At 36.4% G+C, this 15,987-nt stretch overlaps 1 protein-coding gene across 8 annotated transcripts in view; it reads right to left on the reverse strand.

Moving 5' to 3' along the window:
- PDSS2 (decaprenyl diphosphate synthase subunit 2) overlaps positions 1-15,987 on the reverse strand; it is a 251,385-nt gene that overhangs the window by 130,887 nt on the left and 104,511 nt on the right. For 6 of the 8 annotated variants that reach the window (XR_004804282.2, XM_035697992.2, XM_035697993.2 and 3 more), the window contains one exon: positions 11,485-11,619. The exons of the other annotated variants lie outside the window; for them this stretch is intronic. Coding sequence is in view for 5 of the 6 variants with exons in the window: in XM_035697992.2 (XP_035553885.1) it covers positions 11,485-11,619 (135 nt within the window). In the remaining variant the exon portion in view is untranslated. The remainder of the gene's footprint in view (positions 1-11,484; positions 11,620-15,987) is intronic. 8 annotated transcript variants of the gene reach the window in all.

The following is a 15,987-nucleotide window of genomic DNA, read 5'->3' on the forward strand; positions in this document are numbered from 1 at the left end:
AATCAGACTTGAAGGCTGTTGTAATGTTTAACCTATAAAAGAAAAAAAAGGTTCGAAGTAGAAAACAAATTCTGTGTGGTTGTAAAATATAACTTTTTATACCAAAAAGTTCCTTGAAGAGGACAATGACAATATAATAAAAATGATAATGCCTGGATACTGGCATAACAATCCTATTTTTTCTGAGATAATAATTCATTATTTCTCAAAAATGTTCAAGTTGCAGATATATAAAAATTCCCATTTAAATATACTCAATATCTGATTATCTGTGTTATGGGGGGGGGGGCAAAAAAAAAAAAAAGAGTATGTGATTAATACGAGCTAGAAAGTCCCAGTTTCTAAATTGATTCTAAAACAAATAGAACAGAAAAATTAAACATGCTGTTTTGAATGTTTTAAATATTAAAATTTTTCTTCTCTTTTTATCTTCAGGGAAGTGTAAACTAAATAGAAAGCTCTATGCCTATTTTTTTATTTAAAGATTTTATTTATTTATTAGAGAGAGAGAGCAAGCATGAGTTGGGGGAGAGGCAAAAGGAGAGGGAGAGGCAGACTCCTGCAGAGCATGGGGTCCAGCGCAATTTGGGGCTTGATCCCAGGACCCTGGATCATGACCTGAGCTGAGGGCAGACACTCACCAACTGAGCCACCCAGGTGCCCCATTTAACTACATTTAAAGTTGAAGAATTATAAGGAAAAAGATTGTAAACTTTTAAATAACAGTTACTCTATTTTTACTTGTCTCTCTTAGGAACTTCCTTCACTAAAGGGCCACCTATGAGGTGTAGGTAGCATCTAAAAGGAAGCCTTAGCTAGTCCTTCACAGAGGAACTACTTTCTCACCAAAATGGAGGTTATGGTCTCTAGTGTATTTATTGAGGATAAGTTTGCAACAGCACACCAGGCACAGAAAGAATGTAAACCATAAGAGACTCTGTGGTATCTGGCTTTATGAAACTAAGAGGGGAATCAGTAAAATGAGAAAATGCTAAGGAAAGACCATTTTAATGAGTGGGTATGTTCAACGGTTTACAAAGAGGTCCAAGTTACCTTGCCTACCCCTTAATTGTTCCTGAGGAAGATGAACTTCCAGCCAAACAAAATTTGCAGTGGTAACTTTGAAAATAACAAGTTGACTATGAAACACTGCAGGTGTGTCAAAAAGAATGGGTTTTGAACAATTTAAGCTATAAATTGAACACAAACCTGATAATTCACTACTATTCCACTGAAGTTTCTGAATATTCTGATTTTTTAAGCTTATTGTTTTTTGTTAAATTAAAACTGCTCTGGACTATCTACAAGGAGAGATAAAAAGTAAATTCCCATTTAAAAAAAAATCCTGAACTGAAGTATATAAAATTAAATACAGAAATGCATTTTAAGTGCAAAAAATCCTTCTACTGTTGCCAGTAAACAACTAACAAAGGGGAGTTCAGTAATTTCACAGCCGTATTTTCTCACTCTCCTTCACTGAGAACACAGTCGTTTGCATGGCATAATAAGCTGTAAATTATAAACATTTTTACATAGCCTGCTGCAAAGAAAAGTCTGCCAGCTTTCTGCTATATTGGATAGTGTTCAAGTGATTAACTATAGCTTTGGAAAGAAGGGGTGGTAACTTGTTTTGCGTCTCAGTTTGTTGGTTCTCTTATGCACAGCCTCTAAAAATCCGTTACATCATTATTTGCAATGAATATGTAAGTAATTACAGAAGAGTAATAGAAGCTCTATATTTCTGCAGGATGTAAATTACCCATGGACAGCAGCAAATCTTGTAGGTGCATAATTATCCAAGTATTTCCTTGAAACACTGCCTCCAATGAGTATGAATATAGTGGTTTTCAATACCAAAATTTGTAGCACTGAGTATTTCAGGATTAATGACCAATGAGATACAGTTTGTTCCTGGTCTATAGGAAAAGCTCATTAGATAGAATATCTTAGGGCCCAAGTCTGTTTTAGAAAGTGGTTCGTGTAAAAAAGGAAAACATACAGTTATCTGTATTTCCCAACAGATAAAGAATAAATTTGCAAAAGGAAATGCACAGTTAAAGAGATATGGCTTGCAAATGTAAATGTTTTTATTTTTAAATTGTAGAGAGCCCTATCATGATGCACAGTCAACCTCAAAACAAAAAGAGATTTTTGTCTCATTAAATCAACACTAATTCATGGAGCACTTGAGTGCCTACCATAATGCTAGGGCTTTGGTGGCTAAAGAAAACCTGGTTTCTATCTAACTACACAAATCAGTACTGCCAAACATAGAACATAAAAATCTGCATTTAGTGCTGAGGATGTCAAGATGCGTAAAAAAGTATATTTAGGGCACCCTAATCCAGAGGCTATGTACAGTAATGGAAAGAGCATGGATTCTATGGCTAAATGGGGTTTCAATCCCAAGTCTGCCATTCACTTACACCATAAACCTGATTAAGTTAAATTTCTATAAGCCAGTTCCCCAAGAAAAGCAATTCTTAACTATGTCGTAAGGATTAAATAAATTAATATAAAAAGTACACGGAACTGGTACCAGACACACAAAAAAATGTAATATGTGGTAGCTCTAGTAATAATTACTATTTTTCTGTATTCATCACACTCAGCCTTGTCTATAGCAGGTGCTCAACAAATAGCTGTTGACTAAATGAATGAATCAGTCAATGAGTGAACAAATCTAGTAGAGGGCTAAGATAGGTATATAAACTATTACAAGATACACAAGAAGTGTCTCAAAGATACAAAATATAACAAGGCTCAGTGGTGGGAGACACGCTAGGTTGAAAGATAACTAAAACACAGGCTTTTACCTCTAGAAGGTACTGTCTAGTGGGAAAACATATACATAGATGAGTCATTACAAAACAATGTGTTAAGTGTTTTAAAAATTCATAGAACATTCCCTCTAGGTTCTGGCTTTAATAGAGCCATGGCTTTTCCTGGAGTATGGAAAGCTTTGTATCTTTGTGAGTGGATATACTTAACCATCTATAAACCACAGGCTGAGGAGTTGAGAGGTAGGACCAGTGCTCTCATTATTTCTTCACCATCTTGAGAAAACCACTGATCCTTTGAACTACTTTCCGCCACCACTCCTCTCCTCTGTTATCCTGCATTCATCAGTCTCTGGTATCTTGTTCAGTTCTGTTGTTATCCTGGCTGACTTCAATCACACGAACTGCCTGTTCTGTAGTTTCTCAATCTACTCAATTCAGTCTCCACTACAATCCATCACCCTCACTCTTAGGCACAATAGGAACTTACCATTCAGAACTGTTCTACTTCTAAAATGTTCAGTTTGAATCTACTCTCTGTCTACAACCTCTTAACCTCTGAGCTCTCTCCCGGCATTACTACTCCAACCCAGAATATGAATCATTAAGACTTCCAGAACTCGATCACTATTTTCTCCCTAATTTTGGACCGCCGTAGCCTCACTTCCTTCCTGATCAAATCTAAATACTTTATTTTTTTAAACTTATTTTTTGTTGAGTAATCTTTACCACCAATGTGGGGCTTGAACTCATGACCTGGAGACCAAAAGTCGCATGCTCCTCCAACTGAGCCAGCCAGGAGGCTCAAGCCTAAATAATTTATTAAGTCAAGCATTCCTTTACACATACTCTTTTCTTGGTGGGCAAAGAAAAATCGATCATTCTCTTACCTTCTTCACTTCTATTTTAGAGCTGATGGGAATTGTTGTGTTAAGGAATTTATATTTAATCCTGTAGGAAATGGGACATCATTGAAGAATTAAGGATATTTTACTCCACTTACAAACTTAAATACTTGAGAAGAGGAGGGAATGGGGAAATCTTAAAAAAAAAAAAAAAAAATGAAGACCCAGGATACCAAGAACTACAGGGAGGAAGGATGCTAGGATTAGAGAAATAACTGGCCTGAGTATCTGCTTTGTTTTCCTCTATTATCACCATCACCCAGCTACACAATCCAAGAGTGAGAAAAGTCCAGGAGCATAGTGGAGAAGGGAGTTCCTCAGGCACTGCAGGTGCCAGTTCTCTAATAGCATCTTATGCAAGGATTATCTGTTAAGGTTTAAAAGTTAAGTTCCAGAAACAGACTTCTAGAAATTAAATTGCATCAATAGTGTCAGAAAGCTACTAGATGTATTTACCTTGTCACTAGAGGCCAGGGACTATTTCTTATTAATATTCATTCGTATGCTCAGCCCTGTGCCTTGCAGAGAGGATATAGTCAGGATGTGCTATATTGTACCACAAGCTACTTGAACCTAGCTGAATATATGCCCTGTTAGTTGAGCTCCTTGACCTGAAGTCCATTATTATCCCCATCTTATATATAAATAATCACACAGAGTGTGATTAAGGGACTTGCTTAGGTCAAAAAGCCAATCAGTTATATATTTGTGACAAGGACCCAGATCTCTAGCCCTTATACCCATGTCTCTATTATACTACACTCTCCACTAGTGGGGGTACCTTGAGTCTGGGTTCCAAGGATCAACAGGAAGGATGGAGCTACTCAGCAAACTCTGCCACTAAACATTTTAAGGGACTGCAAGTCTTCTACCATATAAAGCTAACATTTTGTTATGATGAGTGTCAAGAATTAAGCTTTGTTTAAAATGCAGAATTAGAGGCGCCTGGGTGGCTCAGTCAGTTAAGTGTCTGCCTTTAGCTCAGATCATGATCTCAGGGTCCTGAGACTGAGCCCTGCGTCCGGCTCCCTGCTCAGTGGGGAGTCTGCTTCTCCAGAACTCTCCCTCTTCTCTGCCTCCCACTCCTTGCTAACACCCTTTCTCTCTCAAATAATTTTTTAAAATTTAAAAAATAAATTAAAAAATGCAGAATTAGACACTGGACATTGTGAAAGATTGGGAAAGATTTAAACGTTTTTACCAATACCAAAATAAGGTATACACTGTGTTTTTTGCTGTGATATAGTCAGGCAGGCCAATCTATAGCAAGATATTTATATACAATAAACGAACACTCAGCTGAGTAGATTGGTAGCTGAGCCCACCTACTTTTTGTGGCTAATTATACTTGTTTTGTAAGAGGCTGTTCTTATTTTGTGTTTTTCCAACAGCTCTGGTGAAGTAATGACTTGTGATGTACAGTACGCTGAACATAAAGAGCCTTCCCCTTTCTTGTTCAACATATAATTGCTGCATTTGTGCATGCTGTGTAAGTTGAAAATAACAATAAAAAGTTAATGAAAATAAGTACTGGTTGTAATGAATTAGTAATATTGCTAGATTTGTATCTGGAGTTTATTTTTATTGTTGTAAGTAGAATACAATCAATAGGAATATGTAATCAAAGTGTACATGCTTTCATCTCTTGAGATCTCTCTGAAAGGGAGCTGAGATATCTTTAGGAAATTATTTTCAAAAGCCTACTCTAAATTCAATTATTCGGCATAATCATTTTAAATCACTGTCAATAAGCACTCCTCATTTTCAAGGTTCTTGTAGTACAAAAAGATATGTTTCTTAAATAGGTTTTTATTGCCTTATAAGTATGAAATATAACTTTCTTTTAATCTTCAAATTAATTTTAATTATACAAAACAATATGAATAGATTCTTTATAAAAAATTAAATGTTACAAATAAAGTCTCCTTTGATGATTTCTCTATAGCTGTTCCCAGAACCACCTCCCTACTTCTTCCAACCACTCTTTTTTTTTTTCTTAGATTTTTTTTTTTTATTCATGAGAGACACAGAGAGAGAGAGGCAGAGACACAGGCAGAGGGAGAAGTAGGCTCCCTGTGGGAGCCTGATACCGGACTTGATCCCAGGATCCTAGGATCTCAACCTGAGCCAAAGGCAGATGCTCAACCACTGAGGCACCCAGGTACCCCAGCAAACCTGTTTCATTCTCTTTTATCAGAGTTAATAAAGTGTTGGAAATTTCAGGCAATAAAGGTAGAATGAAAATATGTGATCTATTTATAACTGCTAGTTACCATTATTTTCTAAGTAGCTATATCAATTAATGTCCCTACTAACAAAGTATTCAGGTGCTTAATTCCTTACACACTCACAAACACTGAGTATCAAACTTTTTAATCTTTGTGAATCTGACAGGGAAAAACAGTGATTTTTGTTTCAATTTGTCCATTTTGATGAATTCCAGCCTTTTTCCCCTTTTATTTACTAACCATCTCCATGTTTGTGTTGTATTATCTTCTGGACTTACAAGATCTTCACCTGATTTGTTTATTAAAAATTGACTCTTCGGTTTTTATGTTGCAAATATTTTTGTGACTTTGGCATTTTCTTTTCTTTTTTTTTTAACTTTAGCATTTTCTTTTGACTTTATGGTAATTTTTTCCCACTGAAGAATTACGTTTTGTGCAGTCAAATATGTTTTTTGTTTATAGTTTCAGAGTTTGGAAACTTTTAGGAAGGTTTTCCTTGCTTGAAGATTAAATAATTTTTAAAAATTAGAAAAACAATAATTTAACATTATTATATTATTATTAATCAGCCATGACTGCCATCTATGTGTTAGAAATATGCTGAATGCTGGGGTAACATGAAGAAAATAGATCATCTGATTTATGTTTCATACCACACAGAGTACATACACAGTCTTCTGTTATCAGTATTACAAATAAGTAGAGAAAATGATGAGTCCATAATTTTATTCTTATTCATCAGTTCACCTGTCACCCAGGAGGAACACTGCCCCAACAGCAGCTCATTCTCCTCCCTCTAGAAATGATGTTGAGGGCAACACAAACTCAGAAGAGTCTAAAACCTACCAGTAAAACTTCAAGCCATATAGACAGCAGAATGGAAGCTGTGGATAACAGAGATGAGTAAATAAAATGCAGTGAAAGATGGAATAGGTCAAAATATGAAGGGAAAACAAAACAAACTTTTGATGGGATTTTTAAAATTTTAGGGGCATCTGGTTGGCTCAGTCATTTAGGTGGCCACCTCTAATGATTTCTGCCTGGTCATGATCTCAGGGTCCACATCCAGCTCTGAGCTCAGCAGGGAGTCTGCTTGAGATCCTCTCTCTCCCTCTGCTTCTCACCCCACCTTCCACACCTGTGCTTATGTTCTCTCTCTTTCCCCCTCTAATAAATAAAACTATAAAAATCAGATAAAATAAAAAAATTAGTAGATATTCTACAGCACTTTTTGTTAAGTGAGGTATTTTTTGTATATTTAAATGATATTCCACTAATACTTTTCTTCCTTGAAATGTCACTTTACATAGCTAAGTTAAAAATTTGATTTTCATGTTCTATGAAGAGTACTTTAGAGTCTGTGGTACAGCTCACATCCTGAATTAGAGGTTGCAAAGAACTAATAATAAGGTATAGTCACTGTGAGATACAGTCCATGTTAAACTACTCTAAAAGTTACAAACTGAAAAATGTATGATTCTAATGTTTATTTTGGTCTGCTACATTTATGTTCCACTCAAGTTCAGCCATGCAAAGATTTAAAAGAATACTCTGTCCAAGGCACTGGTGTGCTATAAATATGTACAAAGCTGGGCAAGGTAGTCTAGATGAATAGACAGGGAGAAAAGAAAATGTGTTTGGCAAACTTGTTTCAATCTCATCTACCAGAGTTAACAAAAGATGTTGGGAAATTTCAGGCAATGAAGGCAGAGTGAAAATATGTGATCTATTTATAACCGTTAGACGAGAAATAAGGGTCTGTTCTTGCTAAAACAACCAAGAAAGGTGAAGCATTAGTAAAGAAAATTCACCTAAATTTCTTTAAACTTAATAATTATGTTACATTATTACAGAGAAGTCTGTACTTTGTAATATCATGTTTTATATATCCTAATTTTTTTGTATATAAAATTAAAATATTCTATCATTAAGATAAGTTATAAACTTATTTTCTCGGGAGTAGCTAGGGATGCTTGGAAACTTAGAAATACTTTTAAAAATTTTATTGAAGTATAGTTGACATATAACGTCATATTAGTTTCAGGTGGACAACACAGCAATGTGACAGTTCCATATTTTACACAGTGCTCACCACTCTTAGTTACCATTTGTCACCATAAACATTATAGCAATACTTTTTTGATTGATCACTTTTGCAACCAATTTTTTAAGTCAGGATTGGTGGAATAAAACTAAAGTCCATAGCCTTGTTTGCAAAAGGCTATGGTAGATGATAATAGTGCAATTTTATAAATGTAGCTCTCTTACTTGTTTTTCAAAATGTAGTTATTACATTTTAGCCTCACTTCTGCCTCTCTTGGCTATTAAATGATAAGTTTACTAAACATATCCACAGGTTATATCCATCAGTTATACCCTTAGGCCAAACAAAAGAGGTCACCTAACTCACTTTTGGTCCCTTAGGTAATTTACTCAGGTCCCATTATCTGACCTCAAAGTCAAGTTTATGAGAGAAAAACACAAACAATGTAAATCCCAGCAGTTTGGGGGTGAATTAAAAAGCTCCCAAGTCAGTACTTCGCTCAAATGTTAAATAATTCACTGTGGCATTATAGATACAAGCCTCCAGCAAAAGTTACACTTGAACAATTAAGGAAGCAAGAGCCAAACAAATGACTTCAGGGGTAGAGAAACAAATTAATGGTTTCTCAGAGTACTGTGCCAAATTACAGTTTCACATTAACAAGTGTGTAAAATACCCAAACAGCACCAATGACTTACTAGATCAAGTTTGATAATGGAAAATAGCCTGGAACAACATACCAGGATTATTTGTTAAACTTAATTATGGATTCTGTACACTTGGGTATGAAACCCATTTATATTCTTTATAAAGTTTTTATATTCATAATGTACCACCTACTCTTTTGCAAAGTTCTTTTACAATTATTCCAAATAATCATCTGTCAAATATTATATTCTTATAAAGGATCAGAAAGTGATGCACCTGTTTCTTAGTGGCTAGATAAGAAATTCGAAACACAAGATCACATCACAACACTGTGTACATATGGATACCAGGACCCACGCAACAGAAAGGGTACACACTATATCACTTACCAACTAGAAGACTTTAGACAATTCTTAATCTCACTATTAGCTTCTTTTTATGCAAAATGGGGATAATTCCTTTATGCAACAAATATTTATTGAACATCTATTATACATCAAATAGTACTTTCCAAGGGTTGTTTTTATTTTAGGATTAGAGATAATAAAAACATAGCTGGTGTTCATTAGAGGTATGTAGGGTTACCCAATTGCATGAGCAGAGGTCTGACTAATTAAATATTCACCAAAGTAGGCAGGCTGAAAATCAACAGTTCCTAAGGGAAATAGAGATACATGGGACATAGGGTGATATGAGATCCATTTGCTTTCCAAAAACAAGGTTATTGGTATTCATTATAGATCTTTATGTATTTTCTCTAGTTAATTCAACTAAACTCAGTCAAGGGCTTTCTCATAATATGGTAGTTTTGAGCTCTAATTTGAACAGGTTGGGGGGAAGGATGCAGACATATAAAAGATTTGCCAATTTGCTTTTCCATTCAGAAGTTTTTCAAAGACATACTTACAAGAAGATGACCTTTCTTCGAATACTAATTTAATGGATAGTCTAACCTATATGGAAAATAAGTTCTTTGAATCAGACTAGAAAAGCAGAATGGAATCAAGAGAAAAACATATGAAATTTGGAAGGAAAAGAACTGTAGTTGGATCCTCAACTTGTCTCAACTGCCAGTTGTACCACCTTGAAAAAAAAAATCTCAAGATTTTTGGATCTCAGTTTGCTCAAGAGTAAAATAAGTATAATGACAACTCTTATCTACAGCGTTTTTGTAAGGATCAAACGAGATAACTGTAATAAAAATTCTCAGTAACCTACAAAACACTAAACAAATATAAATTACTTGAGAGTGAGTAGGAACTGAAAACAATCCCAAGGCATCCTTTCTAGTGAAGACATTTGCATGGGTAAATGGTAAAAGGTCTGCAAAATTATCCTGGCTGGAGGAAGAGTCATCTCAGCCACGACAATAATAATTTTACTCGTTAATGAGGAAGGATGACTAGACTTCGTAGCTGGAAAACAAGAGCAGTCATCTCTAAATATTATGTAAGAAAAAATGCATGGATAAGATTACTAGGAATAAAAAAAACCCCTAGGATATGGATTAATTTTTAAAGCAAATATAGAAGATATATTAGCCATAAGTCAAATTTCCTAGAAATGCTTCCTTTTGTGAGGAAAATTTCCTTGTCACCCATGTTTTTATTTTCACATGCCAAGTCCACCTGCATAGGCCAAACAGAGGCTCTATAGAGGCTTTTAACACAATGTCAAATACAATACTAACTTAAAGTTATTGTTGATACACTGTTACTAAAAAATATGCACTGATTAAAAAAAAACTGAAAATTTTAAGTTTGTTTTATATTAAGCAAAAATGACATACTCACAAATTTGATTTTCAGTTTAAATGTATAGGAGAAAAAAATTTTTTTGTAAAGATTTTATTCATTTGAGAGAGACAGTGAGCAAAAGAGAAAGAGGATAAGCAGGAGAGGGAGAGGGAGAAGCAGACTCCCTGCTGAGCAAGAAGCCTGACATGGGATTCAATCCCGATGTTATTTGGTGATGATGGTGGTAAGGGAGAGTGGCTCATGACCTGAGCCGAAGGCAGATGCTTAACTGACTGAGCCACCCAAGTGCCCGAGAAAAAATGTCTTGTTCTAGTAAGTTTAGTAAAAATCTCTTCACCATAAAAATAAGCATAATAAAACAAATGACACAGCACTGAAGTACACTACTTCTCCTAAAATGATAGTTACATTGTTATTTTATAATTAGCTCTCATTTTGAATAGATTTAAAAATCATATATCCTGAACTAAGTCTCTATAGAGATATAATGACACCATGATGGTAAAGGAGGGGTAGTAACGAATAGAAAAAAAAATTTTTTTAAAGATTTTATTTATTTATTTATGAGAGACACAGAGACAGAGGCAGAGACCTGGGCAGAGGGAGAAGCAGGCTCGCAGAAGAAGCCTGATGCAGGACTCAATTCCAGACCTCGGGATCATACCCTGGGCCGAAGGCAGACACTCAACTGCTGAGCTACCCAGGCATCCCTAAATAGAAAATTTTAAATGCCCAGAAAAGAATGAAAGTTTTCAACACAAATGTATAGGGAAATTTACCAGTTATGTATGGAGCTGTAAAGTCTATCAGACTTGTTAAGAACAATAAAAATACATTTGAAAGGGGTGGGTGCCTGGCTGGCTCAGTCAGAAAAGTATGTGACTCTTGATCTTGGATCATGAGTTCAAATCCTATACTGGTAGTAGAGATTGTTCAAACAAACAAACACACTTTTAAAAAAAGAACAGAACAATAAAAATACATTTTTAACTTAAAAAAATATATTAATTTATCCTTGAATCCAAGAATGACAAAGAACTAAGTAGTGATTTCCATTGACTACTGTTCAGTAAAAGGAAACACAATTTAGAAAGTGATGTCAAAAGTCTAAGTTTTTCTTACCATGAATAGATCCCACTGACCGTGTCATAGTTCTGACATGAAGCATTCATGCTGCTGGGCCCAGCTGCTTTAGAAATAAGTAGCACCACCAAGCCCCTCAACTGGAGGTTATGTCGGCTATCATGTACCAGCCCGCTGCCAACAAAGAAAGAAGAGGGTTAATATATTCTCACAGAATTAGTCAGATCAAGTTAGGAAATTGCTACAATTCACTTAGACTTCCAAAGTCAGAGAAAGACTTGTTGAAAGAAACAGAAGTGGGGAAAGAGCAGGCTAACAGGAGAAAGCAATGAGTTCAGTTAACAACCAGAGAAACCCATGGCTGCTTTTAAAAGTGACAGTCTCCAACTGTGAGGCCTCATGATCTGGTTTCCTCCTCTTTCTGCATTTTCCTATGCTCTATACCCTACACCTCACAATGTCAACCGTTTGCTCAACCCATAGTTGAGCTCAAACTGCTGTGTGGTATAGCTGATAGTAACTGAAATACAAATTGTATGGCTTGGATGGAGTGATGTTATTTGGTGATGATGGTGGTAAGGGAGAGTGATAAAAAATGATTTCTGCCTTCACAGGTAGAGAAAATGCTCAGAGAATTAAAGTGACAAATCCAAATGACTTAAAAATTTATTTGATAAGTGATATGGAAATGTATGCCATCAGCAAGTCTTGCCATCTCCTATTATTTATGGAAAGCATTATCATTCTAGACAACAATATGGCTTTAACTTAGCATGTCATTTTATTTTTGCGATGAGTATTGAATTTTCATAATTTCTACTATAACTAAGGCCAGGAATACATTGGTTTTTTTTTTTTTCTCAAAGTACTGCAAATGGTTGTCATATAAGAACTAAATGGCATCAGAGAGAGAGAGAGAGAGAGAGAGAAAGAAAGAAAGAAAGAAAGAAAGAAAGAAAGAAAGAAAGAAAGAAAGAAAGAAAACTATGGGCAATGTATTATAATAAATTAACATTTAGAACAATGCTCATGAGCACTAATCAAATAGATATGCATACATAAATAACATAAATATAGTTCTTGAATGTAGTGAAAAAAATCATTAAAATTTGTATCATACTTCATTAAATTATTAAGCCTTTCCTGGTAAATTCTGAATAAGGAATTAAATGAATTAAGCTAACATAGCCAAAATTAATGAGTTAGTTCACTACTTAAGAAAAATCTTTGCCCCTCAATGCTTCCAAAAAGAAATTTTAAAAAGAGCCCCTCTGTACCCTCATTGGTTTCAAAATAAGGCAGATCTTGAGGCTCTCTGCAAAGGAACAGATATAGCTCTTTCTCTAATTATATTTTCCCCTCAATCCTCTAAGTGATCGTCAGCAAGTTTGAGGGGTTAGTAATTTTTAAAAAGAAGTTCTAATTTTCTAGGAAAAAGAGGCTAATCTATAGTAATTAAATTATATCATAAGAGAAACAAATAATCATCAGAAATATCCAAAGCTTTTCATGGTCATGTAGCTTTCTAGTTAGGCCCTGTAAACCTGAATTGCAGAGAGGCTGGGAAGGACTCTATTTTGGACCAAGCAAAAAAATGGGAACAGGAGCACTTTCTAAGTTTTTTACTCTGAATTACAAATTTCAACTTTTGCTGCTAGACCTTATTAATGTATTGCCTAAGGTGAATCTTTACTCATCCTGTTTTAGATAATAATATTAAAGAGAAGGTCTGAATTGGCTCTTTAAAAAAAAAAAAAAAAGATTTTATTGGGATGTCTGGGTAGCTTTGTGATTGAGCCTCTGCCTTTGGCTCAGGTCCTGGTCCTGGGGTCCTGGGATCGAGTCTCTCATCGGGCTCCCTGCATGGAGCCTGCTTCTCCCTCTGCCTGTGTCTCTGCCTCTCTGTCTCTCGTGAATAAATAAATAAAAAATCTTAAAAATATATTTTATTTATCTATTTGAGAGAAAGAGAAAGCATGAGGGAGAGGGAGAAGTAGGCTCCCCGTTGAGCAGAGTCCAATGTGGGCTTACTCCCAGGACTCCTGGGATCATGACCTGAGCCGAAGACAGATGCTTAACCACTGAGCCACCCAGGCGCCCCATGAATTGGTTGTTAATTCTATAAAGGGAAAAGAGGAAGGTGAGGTTGTGTGTATGCATGTGTTTTGGAGGTTGAGCCTGGTTAGGGATGAAGGATTTGATGACACAGTAAGAACTCCAAGAGGCATGAAACTTGAGAAAAGTCTGACTCCATCATGCTGATGAAACAGCTCTGGCAACAGTTTTGACATCTTCCTCAGAGTTCTCAAGAGATGAGACCTTTCACAGGAGACACACACACAAATGAAGAGGAACAGCAACAACAGTAGGAAATCCTTAAATAGTGCTTCACACATGCCAGGAACCATTCTAAGGATTTACTAAATATTAACTAAATTAATTCACAGCAACTCTAAGAGGGAGGTCCCACGATTATCCTGATTTTGCAGATGAATGAGGAGAATGAGGCACACAGAGAGATCAAGCAACTTGCTCATTGCTGGAAGGCAGTAGGGCCGTGATGAAGCCAACATCTGAACCCAGGCCAACTGGCTCTAGAATCTATATACACGCTTAACCATTATGCTATAGTGACCCTCGAATCTGCTTCATCTCATGTACAAAACTATTTGCAAGGTAAAATTGAAGAGTGCAGCTTTAGAAACAGGTTTTCAAAAGAATCCTTTTCCCATTCGCTAGTTGTATGACTTGGAGACTATTACCTCCTCTATAAAATAAGGTTAATAACGTCTACTATTTTTTTTTAAGATTTTATTTATTTATTTGAGAGAGAAAGAGCACGAGGGAAGGGGAAGGGACAGAAGGAGAGAGAGACAGAAGCAGATTCCCCACTGAGCAGGGGGTCAATGCAATTTGGGGCTTAATCCCAGGACCCTGAGATCATGATCCGAGCTGAAGGCATTTAATGTGCCACTGAGGTTCTCCAACAATCTCTACTTTCCATTGTCATTTTGTGGAAGAGGCAACAAGAGTAAATAAAGTAAATAACACAGTGGAAGCACATGGTTGGTGATCACGTAATCAGAAAATTACATTCTGTCCTTATTACTTTTTTGTCACCTATTTTTTTCTCAACTTGTATTTTTTTTTCTTTCTTCTAGTTCATTTCTCCTCCTATCCCTATCTCTCAAAGTCTAGCCCACTCTACCAGCATACATAATCTATAAATTTCCTTTTCTACCTCCCAAAATAACAAAAGTTAAGGAATTCTTCCCACACACCCCACCTCCTGCAAACATCATCATACGTCACTGAAACACTTGCCACTTTCAGAATGCATTCCAAAAAGGTCAGGAAGAGAAACTGTAGTGGACTGGTTGACGGAAATCAAGAGAACAGTCAGAAAAGCACATCTTCCGACAGCGGTTCACAACCCAGAAAACAGATTGACAGCTTAAGTAAATTAAAAGAACTGCTTCCAAACACCACTTCTTTAAATTTACTTCATTAAGACCCTTAAAAAAACAGTACCAAAATAAACTGATAATGTCCCCAGCTCAAAAATCAGCTCGCAACCAAAAGAGAATATGAAATTTTGCTTCTGAGCATAAAAAGAAATCCCTAGGATTCTATATTATAGAGCTAAGATGTTTCATATAGTCCAGGCTGTACTTGGCCCGAAACAGCATGAGTTCTCAGTGCCTCTGAGGGTGCCTGCATTGCCATATGCATGCCTGAAGAAAAAGCTATGGATGCTAGGTTGGAGAACAGCTAAGTTGGTGTTCTTGGCAAGCTAAGTTGGTCCAAGCAAAAATGTAGTGAATGCTTATTGTATGGTAGGCATGGTGTAAACAAGAGTGGATGACATGATGAGCACTGGTGAGCTGTGGTCTTCCTTCATGTGGATAATACAGTCTGGATTAAAAATCCCAATGAAATATGGCATGGGATATACAAGGGCTGTGGCAGCATAAAGAAGGGGCAACTAACTAGAGGCAAAGAGAGGTGAAAGAGACCTCCCTGAGACCTAAAGGATGAGGAAGAAGTAGCCAGGGGAGCCAAAGCTGGGAGGGAAGTGAAGGGGGGAAAAAGTGTTCCAAAGAAGAAACAATAAGGGCAAAGGTTCGAAGGAAAGACAGGAGGACACGGCTATTTCCAGAACCAAAATGGCAGGAGCACAGTGTGTGAGTGGAAGAATTGGGTGAAATGAAAGCTAGAGGAACACCTGAGAGTAGTCTATTCGTCTGAAAGGGCTCCATCTTGGTAGGAGATAGAGTTACTGCAGAAACTGACACTACTGGATAAAAATATGAAAATAAGCAGGCCGGGATCCCTGGGTGGCGCAGCGGTTTGGCGCCTGCCTTTAGCCCAGGGCGTGATCCTGGAGACCCGGGATCGAATCCCACATCAGGCTCCCGGTGCATGGAGCCTGCTTCTCCCTCTGCCTGTGTCTCTGCCTCTCTCTCTCTCTCTCTCTCTCTCTCTCTGTGACTATCATAAATAAATAAAAAATTAAAAAAAAAAAAAAGAAAATAAGCAGGC

The sequence above is a fragment of the Canis lupus genome, chromosome 12 (genome assembly GCF_003254725.2).
Source record: "Canis lupus dingo isolate Sandy chromosome 12, ASM325472v2, whole genome shotgun sequence".
Classification (NCBI taxonomy): domain Eukaryota; kingdom Metazoa; phylum Chordata; class Mammalia; order Carnivora; family Canidae; genus Canis; species Canis lupus.